This window comes from Papaver somniferum, chromosome 1 (assembly GCF_003573695.1).
Source record: "Papaver somniferum cultivar HN1 chromosome 1, ASM357369v1, whole genome shotgun sequence".
NCBI lineage: Eukaryota > Viridiplantae > Streptophyta > Magnoliopsida > Ranunculales > Papaveraceae > Papaver > Papaver somniferum.
In genome coordinates, this window is record NC_039358.1 from 96,634,646 (window position 1) to 96,644,327 (window position 9,682).

The following is a 9,682-nucleotide window of genomic DNA, read 5'->3' on the forward strand; positions in this document are numbered from 1 at the left end:
ATTTGGTCAAGAAACCGGAAACATTCATGGTCCTGGTGTTGATGGGTTGAGTCATCGTTTTTGCACAATTTCAGCATCTGTTAGTGAATATGTAGCTTTGGTCACTCAAATGTGGAACAACAAAAGAAGTGGTGAAGGCGAACCGGATATGCGAAGATGTCGGGAAGAGCGGCAAAGAACCCACAAAGGTTCAAGCTTCCAACATGAAAGGTGTTTCACCATTTTGAGGGTGATTAACAAGTTTAATCCATATTTGTTGGAAGGTCATCAAGTGCCTGGAAGATCACCACATGGCCAAATCTCGAAGGATTTTCAGAATGGAGGGCCTGTTTCCTCACCTGATGGAACTCCAGGTAGTCAGGATCAACACAATAGTAATCTAGACGTTAACAACAACTGCAAGAGAATAAGAGGAGGTGGAGTAAAAGCTGCAAAAGCAGCGAGATACGCAGCCCAGCGAGCAGCGGAATGAGGTTCAAGCGAGTTCAACTATGCTGATCACAAGGCAATGGAGATGCGAGGCAGATAGAGTCAGGGACCGTGCCATTTCTTTAAATAATCAACAGAAAAGTCGACTTTCGCGAGAACAATACTACAAGGATTGTAAGCTAAGCAAGTTACTAGCCTTAGACACCGGCAAAATGAATGAACGACAATATGCTATATGGAGTAAGCAAATGAATGAGACCCAAGAACAACAAGTCCAGGCTGATCAAGTCCAGGCCGAACAAGTCCCCCACCAACAAACTGGCCAGTCTGTGAATGTGGTAGAGGAAGAAGATGATGCCTCGGAAGAAAACGAAGACGAATTCAGTCTTGCTAGTGCGTGAACAAGTTTAGTTTAATTCAGTGTAGTCGGTTTAATTCAGTTTAATTTAGTTTTAATTTGTACACGTCTATTTAAAATTTATTTAAAATTTAATATAATTGCGTCAATTTTAACAAAGAACTTTAAATTAAAATACATATTACTTAAAATAAACAACAACTTTTAATATAATTGTCTCAATTGTACACGTTTATCTCCCTCTCCCTCTGCCTCGTATATGTCGTGCATCATACTGATAATTAAATAAAGGTTGTATCTGACAAAGCTCGGAAATAATCCTTTGCGTCAAGTTGCGGCCCATGCGGAATCGACGCTGAAAATCCTCATCGGAATAGACACAGTCATGATTAAAATAATCATTCATTATCTTTTAGTGGTAAAAATGTCGATTCCGCCACGTCCATCTTCTAGTCGCAACTTCATATGGTTCTAAAGGCTTTGGTATGATCCCGGTTTGTAATTGCAACATAAAATTTCGTCTTCTTCTATCTTGATCTGCATCTTCATCCATTTGATGCTAAAACTCCATACACATTTCTTGATCTTCTTCGTACAACATGTCATCCATCTCCATATCTTCCTCATAAGAATCAAAATCAGAATTCATGGTTGAAAATTAAAAATAATTGAAAATAAGAAAAGATTGATCAGATGAAAGATTATTGTGTATTTGTGAGATCAAATTCGAGTCATATTTATAGAGGGGAGAACGAAAATTAGCTGTTTCGGTGACTGTTAATAAGTTGTAGTTTACGGTCATATTGCAAACGCTGGCGTCGCCAGCGACATCGGTTAAGCCTCCAGCGCTTGGAGGAGTGTCGTCAGCGTCAGGTTTCTGGACGCGCGTTTATTTATCTGACGCTCACTGCTTTTCCATAATGGAAAATTCAGTTTGACCATCCACGTGGCTCAACAACGTTTGTGTTTGGCCATTGCCATAGGAACTTCTCTAATGTTGTTACATTTTATACTTCTAAGAGCGACTGCAATGGTACGACTAAACTCAAAGATCAAAGACCAAAAAAAAAGACTAAATATGAGTTTAATCTGTACTGTGACGTTATGGGGAGAAGACCAAATTTGGTCGCGCGTAAAATTAATCACCGCACGAAAACGGGCGTAAATTTGGTGTACGCTTGAATGGGGCGTAAAATTGGTTTACGCCCGAAATTTGAATGGGGCGGATGGTTTGGTGTCCGCCTGATGAGTAAGTGAACGGGCGGATGGTTGGGTGTCCGCCTGATGAATTTCATTTTGAATGGGGCGGATGGTTTGGTGTCCGCCTGACGAAATGTGAACGGACGGATGATTGGGTGTCCGCCTGATGAATTTCATTTTGAATGGGGCGGATGGTTTGGTGCCCGCCTGATGAGTAAGTGAACGGGCGGATGGTTGGGTGTCCGCCCAGCAACAAGCGTACTTTAAATTTACGCCCGACTATATTAGGATTTGGTATTTGGTCGCGACCAAATATGATCTGGGATTTGATCTTTGGCTGGGATTTAATCTTTACTCCGTCCCACTGCGTTACGATCCCATCCCAAATTTTTGGTTATACTCGCCCACTGTGGATGCTCTAAGGTACTACACAACCAAATGTAGAATATGAAACATTACACTTCCATGTTCCATCTATCGTCTTGCCTTTGGATAAACCAAGATGATTACGAGATGCAAAATGTAAAATTTAATCCTCGTAGAATCCAATCATAAATTAAATTGCATAATTGATCTTTCTAAAATCCAATCATAATCTAGATTACAGTACCAGTAATTAATTTACCGGCATGATGAACTTGCACGGGCTCACAACTAGTAAAACTGAAAATGATATCATGTTTTTGTTTAGGCCACATGTCCACATCAAAACGAAAATTCAAGCGGTAGATCAGTATAGTGCCGGTCAGATGAAGATAAAAGAAATATGAATAACAAATGGAAGATCACTCGAAGGCTCGAAGCAAACAGAGTTCTTGGTCATGGAAGGAGAATTAATCAAGTAAATAGTTTTCTGCATTTGATGATTGTAAAGAAAAATGAAAGACCATCTTCTAGAAGCTTTGAAAAGCAACTTTCAAATTATTGATTAGTAGATAATACTTGCGGAATGTGTATAGATGATATGAGTTTGGAATCTTATAGCTTGGAAGCTGGGAAAACAATGAATAAAAGAAGTTCCTTTAAATGTTCTAATATAAAACCACTTGAGAAACATTTCATTAATTAAGTTACTCCTGTTTCCATTTTAAAAATGTTTCTTCTGTCCCTTATTTTCACTGTTTGTACGCACTGTAAAAATCGAAGAAACCGTACTGACAAATGAGACCGTGGCAACCCCAACAATCTGATTTAGTAATTTCCTTTCCGATATCTATGGTCGTTGCCTTCAATTAAACAAGGCGCGTTTCAAATTTGTTGAAGTTTCTGTGTTTTGTTTTAAACTCACCGACGAATACGATTCAATGTGGGCCCATATACAGTTGTTACGTGGCCTCATCTCTACACATCCATCTTCGTCAGAAAAGTCCAAGTCTGATGAAAGCAATGACAGAATCCATTTCAGACACTTCTCCTAATTTCTTGCATTCGCCGCCTGTCCGCCCGCCCGCCCAATTTCTTCTTCTTCTTCTTCTAAAATTCGCTCTCTTGTCTTTGAGTTTGACCATCTGTATTTGAGTTTGGTCAATGTTTCTCTCTCTCTATTACACATATATGCGAATGAAGAAGAAGAGAAAATAGGTAGCAGTTGGAATCTCAACTCATTATTTCTCTGATAAACCAAATCAAGTAAGATTCTAAAATTCTAAAACCCTTTTTCTTATTTGTCTGTAAATCATCAGTTGTTGCGTCGAATGTAATCAGAGAGTTTTAAGTTTTACGATCAATATAACAAACTGATATCCATATTAGAGCTTTCTGTCATTTACTAATAGATAGATAGATGTTACTATTAAGCGGAACAAGTAGCAGTAGTAGTAGAAGAAGAAAAGCCTCTGAAAGGCCTCTGAAAGGCCTCTTTTGAACCTATCTCCTAAAACTCCAACAACTATCAATCAAACCCATGATCATCTTTCCATTCCTCCTGATTTAAAATCCAAACTACCTAAATCCACTTCTCAAATGGATCCAGACCAAGATCGAACCAGTACACGACTAGACAATTATCAACCTTCTCGATCTCTTAGAAGTCTTTTCTCAATTGTATCTGGAAGACATTCAATTGATGAGGTCAATTCTTATATCTCTGCAACTTCATCTGTTGACAATTTTTCTCGTTCTGGGTCGAAACCCATACCTGTAAGGTATGGTTCTAGAGGAGCTGATTCTAATGGCTTAACTATGTCCCAGAGAGAGATCAGTGGTGATGATGCAAGACTCATTTATGTTAATAATCCAGATAAAACAAATGAGAAATTTGAATTTACGGGGAATTCCATTCGGACCAGCAAGTATTCTATACTAACATTCTTACCCAAAAACCTATTTGAACAGTTTCATAGAGTTGCATACATATATTTCCTTGTAATTGCCATCTTAAATCAGCTTCCCCAACTTGCTGTATTCGGTCGAACGGCTTCTATACTACCGTTAGCAATTGTTCTAATTGTTACTGCTGTTAAGGATGCTTATGAAGATTGGAGACGGACTCGTTCCGATAGAATTGAGAACAATCGGATAGCTTTGGTTCTAGTAGATGGTCAGTTCCAAAAGAAGAAATGGAAGGAAATCAGGGTTGGAGAGGTTCTCAAAATTTCTGTGAATGATACTCTCCCTTGTGACATGGTATTGCTATCTACTAGTGATCCAACTGGAGTTGCTTATGTACAGACTATTAATTTAGATGGTGAATCGAACTTGAAAACCCGGTATGCAAAACAAGAGACACTCTCAAAGATGCCTGAGAAAGAAGGGGTTCAAGGATTGATCAAATGTGAACATCCCAATAGAAACATATATGGGTTCCAGGCTAATATGGAAATTGATGGGAAGAGGGTCTCACTTGGACCCTCAAACATTATTCTTCGTGGTTGTGAGCTCAAAAATACTGCTTGGGCAATTGGGGTATCTGTTTATGCTGGTCGGGAGACTAAGGCAATGCTTAACAACTCAGGAGCCCCTTCCAAGAGGAGTCGATTGGAGACCATTATGAACCGTGAGATTATAACACTCTCGCTGGTTCTCATTGTGCTATGTGGGATAGTTTCTGGCTTAGGTTGGAGTTGGCTGCAGCGCAATCGGGATGAGCTGGAGTATTTGCCCTTTTTCAGGAAGAAAGATTACTCGAAGGATGAGAATTATAACTATTCTGGACTTGGATATGAAGTATTATTCACATTTCTCAAGTCGGTTATCGTTTTCCAGATTATGATCCCCATTTCACTCTACATTTCGATGGAATTGGTCCGCCTTGGACAGGCCTATTTCATGATTCAAGATTCAAATCTTTATGACGAAGCATCAAATTCGAGGTTTCAGTGCAGGGCTTTGAATATAAATGAGGATCTTGGACAGATAAAGTACGTTTTCTCAGACAAAACTGGAACATTGACGGAGAACAAGATGGAGTTTCAATGTGCAAGCATAGGAGGAGTAGACTACAGTGAAGCAAAAGCTACTCCAGGAGAGGAATATGCATACTCAGTCCAAGGTGAGTTTTATTGTCTTCTTTAGAATCTGTGCTTCTTTTTTCCGTTTTGTGCAAGTAAAGATAGCTTATTAATTTTTCTTGTCTACTAGTGGGCGGACAGGTTTTGACGCCAAAAATGAAGGTAAAGATTGACCAGCAGATCCAACAGCTACTGAAACAGGGCAAAGAAACAGAAGAAGGAAAGAATGCTCATGATTTCTTCCTTGCTCTGGCTGCCTGCAACACAATTGTACCTCTGGTTTTAGAGACACCGGATCCCACTATGAGGCTGGTGGATTATCAGGGTGAGTCTCCTGACGAACAGGCCCTCGTGTATGCAGCTGCTTCCTATGGTTTCATGCTTCTAGAAAGAACCTCTGGCTACATAACCATCGATGTCCTTGGAGAACGATATAGGTAATCAACCAGTTCATTCTTTCCTTCTGTGATGTTCAGTTAGTATTTATTAGGACCTGGATTGATGGGTAAATATAATGATTTGGAATCTATGAACCTGCTCCTTGAGAGTATGCAGCTTACAGACATGTTATGCTTATTAAATCCCACCTTACGGGCAGTGCAGGTTTGATATTCTGGGTCTGCATGAGTTTGACAGTGACCGGAAGAGAATGTCAGTGATAGTTGGTTGTCCTGACAAGAGTGTGAAAATATTTGTGAAAGGCGCAGACACTTCAATGTTTAATATAATAAACAAATCGCTTAATTTACAATTACATAATGCAACTCAAACTCATCTGCGAACCTACTCCTCATTGGGCCTCCGAACGTTGGTCATTGGAATGCGGGAGTTGAGTGCTTTAGAGTTTAAGCAATGGCATATTGCTTATGAGAAGGCTAGTACCGCGCTGATTGGAAGGGCTCATTTACTCCGTGGTCTTGCTTATGACGTGGAAAAGAAAGTTAAACTGTTGGGAGCTTCTGGAATTGAAGATAAGCTGCAGCAAGGGGTACCAGAAGCTATAGAATCACTGAGGCAAGCTGGAATTAAAGTGTGGGTTTTGACAGGAGACAAACAAGAGACAGCCATATCAATTGGTTACTCCTGTAAGCTCTTAACCGATAACATGACCCAGATAGTAATAAACAGTAATTCTAAAGAATCATGTAGGAAGAGTCTAGAAGATGCAAGAGCCACACCATTGTCTACCAGTACAGTGAGTTCTGTAGGAGGTGGTAGACTTCCTATTGCTTTAATAATTGACGGGACCAGTCTTGTCTATATTCTTGAGAGTGAGTTAGAAAACGAGGTAAGAGTTTGTAAAACATAAAATCTAGAAGTTTTACACCTCATATTCTGCTCGTCTGACCTGAGCTTACTTTTTGTGCCTACAGCTGTTCCAGTTAGCCACAGAATGTAGTGTGGTCCTGTGCTGTCGAGTTGCTCCGCTACAAAAAGCTGGAATTGTTGCCCTAATAAAGAAGAGGACAGATGACATGACCCTTGCCATTGGAGATGGTAAGCATAAGCTTCTTAGTTTCATATGGATCACCAAATTTGTAACCTGAGTTGCTGTCTGAAATAATCTATATGAGAGGTCATTTAGGTGATTATTGGTTGTTACTGTTTACCAGGTGCAAATGATGTTTCTATGATTCAAATGGCTGATGTGGGGATAGGCATCAGTGGTCAAGAGGGAAGGCAAGCTGTCATGGCCTCTGATTTTTCAATGGGTCAGTTCAGATTTTTGGTTCCACTTCTATTGGTCCATGGCCACTGGAATTACCAGCGGATGGGATATATGATTCTTTACAACTTCTATAAAAATGCTGTATTTGTCTTCATGCTATTCTGGTCAGTACTCTACCTCCCTCATCCACTCTCAAAATTTGATAATTTTTTATACAATTGTTATTATAAAAGCTTTTGGAGTGGCGTTTCTGTCTTGCTTTTCTAATTTGTGATATCTCCTCTGACAGGTATGTACTCTACACAGCATTCACCTTAACGACTGCGGTCACGGAATGGAGCAGCGTCCTCTATTCTGTGATCTATGCTTCTTTCCCAACAATAATTGTTGGAGTTCTGGACAAAAACTTGAGTAGGAGGACTTTGCTGAAGTATCCTCATCTTTATGGAGCTGGCCAGAGACACGAGGCTTACAACCTAAAATTGTTCTTTGTTACAATGATCGATATGGTGTGGCAGAGCATGGTTATCTTCTTTATCCCTTACCTTGCTTATAGACAAAGCACAGTAGACGCTTCTGGTATCGGAGATCTATGGACAGTTGCGGTGGTAATACTTGTTAATCTTCATTTGGCGATGGATGTATTACGGTGGTCCTGGCTTACTCACGCTGCCATATGGGGATCTATAATTGTTACATGCATCGCAGTTATATTGATAGACGCTATACCTGATTTACCTGGTTACTGGTAAGTCCTCTTCTTTGACGTTAGTATCCGTTTATTGTTTTGCAATGTCCCTCCACCCTAATAACATGGTCTGAAACAGCAAATTGAACGGTTTATAACCATCACCACCCCAGTGTTATTGCATTGAAGAAGTGCTGATTTATTATTATGTTGTATTTCATTATGCAGGGCGATCTTTGAAATAGCAAAGACTTCAGTGTTCTGGTTTTGCTTGCTCGCGATAATAATGGCTGCACTAATTCCACGTTTTGTTGTAAAGTTTTTTAATCAGTATGTAATTCCTTCCGATATCCAAATTGCTAGAGAAACTGAAAAATGTACAAGTAATAGTGAATTTACAGAAGTAGAACTAGAAATGAGTCGGATTTCGGATCCCCCACCCGCGATGATAAGGTGATTTTTGTGTGTATAAAAATATTCATATTCTTTAAGCCGCTCTCCGTTGGGTGTGTCTTGTACTTGGCCAATTGCAAAGTTTGGTTTCGCTGTCCGAAGGATAGAGTTTTGGTTGGTGTTGTAGTTGTCCGGTTAATCATATGTATACTTCTATTATAATTATCATAATTTTTTTAATGATAATCGGTCATCGGTGTTGGTTACAGTGTACACTATACATCATTCCTTACCTTTTCTGTTTCCCAATTCTCTGATTGTGAAGTCCATTGTGTTAGGGTACCGACCCTAAACTCGCCATAAGCGCATGGGTAGAACTCAACTCGAAAACCGGTTGACTAGATGAGGGAACTCATTGACTTATAATCTACCAATTAAGCCCCATCTAACCAATGTGGTACTAGGATCCCAACATCCCACCACGATTCCAGACCCAACGTCCTCGTTGGCCCACTCTATCGACACTGACCCGAAGGTAGCCCTTTCTCCTATGGCGACTTCACTCCCCTATCAGTATTCAATGCGGGTGACAACTACGCCCATACATAGATGCCCCAACACTTTAATATAGCCTATAGGTCACCCCTTCCGTGGAGCGGGCATGGGTCGTGGTGGTTGGCTCTGATACCAATTGTTAGGGTACCGACCCTAAACTCGTCATAAGCCCATGGGTAGAACTCAACTCGAATACCGGTTGACTAGATGAGGGAACCCATTGACTTATAAACTACCAATTAAGCCCCATCTAACCAATGTGGGACTAGGATCCCAACACATTGCCGCAGTATCCTACTGTAAGTGAATAGCTGAGAACAACTTAATCACAATTAATGTGTATGAAACAAGGTTTGAAAAACACCCGTTGTTGATGGTTGGTTTTTGCTAAAAGCAAAGATTGTAAATATAAATTCGCCTTCGCTCCCGTATCAATGGCCATGGGATACTGATCCCTAGAGCCTGTATATATACTAAAGCATCACCAACTGAACTTTCGGTATTTACATATATGTTGCGCATGTCAGCATATATTTATATTCGTGTTTGTATAAAGTTTGTGTTGTATAAGCTTGATTCTAGAGTCGCTTCGATTGACCTTTTAGGTCTACGACTAAAAAGACTTCGCTTGAATATTCATGAAGTCAGGTCCGACCATCTTTACCCTATTAGTTCGTGAATCTTGATTTTGCTTTCTGTTATCGAGGTTTTCTTAATCTTTTTTAGGCAAGATAGATAGTAGTCACAAAGTTCTCTTCGTCTCATACTTTGTGATTCCTCAAGATGGATATCTAAAGACTGATCTTAGCTAATTTTTCGAAGATTGTTCTTGAGAGGTGGTTAATAATCTAGGGTGCTCTTCGGAAGTCATAAGTTTCGGATTTGTGGGTTTTGCTAGCTTGTATTGCAAATAGATTTCCACACCTTGATCTTTGATCTAA

At 39.9% G+C, this 9,682-nt stretch overlaps 1 protein-coding gene across 1 annotated transcript; it reads left to right on the plus strand.

The window, feature by feature from the left end:
- Positions 1 to 3,397: 3,397 nt before the first annotated feature.
- LOC113294890 (phospholipid-transporting ATPase 1-like) lies at positions 3,398 to 8,439 on the plus strand. Its single transcript, XM_026543266.1, has 7 exons — positions 3,398 to 5,477; positions 5,567 to 5,873; positions 6,040 to 6,724; positions 6,810 to 6,933; positions 7,050 to 7,269; positions 7,395 to 7,853; positions 8,022 to 8,439. The coding sequence occupies exons 1-7, from the start codon at positions 3,950 to 3,952 to the stop codon at positions 8,248 to 8,250; spliced, it is 3,552 nt and encodes a 1,183-aa protein (XP_026399051.1). The 5' UTR covers positions 3,398 to 3,949; the 3' UTR covers positions 8,251 to 8,439.
- Positions 8,440 to 9,682: the final 1,243 nt, after the last annotated feature.

Bases quoted from the DNA above. Each gene is read 5' to 3' on its own strand.
- LOC113294890 (XM_026543266.1), top strand. From the start codon at position 3,950: ATGGATCCAGACCAAGATCGAACCAGTACACGACTAGACAATTATCAA. The intron at 6,934-7,049 runs GTAAGCATAAGC...ACTGTTTACCAG, and splicing joins GACCCTTGCCATTGGAGATG to GTGCAAATGATGTTTCTATG. The intron at 7,854-8,021 runs GTAAGTCCTCTT...TTCATTATGCAG, and splicing joins CCTGATTTACCTGGTTACTG to GGCGATCTTTGAAATAGCAA.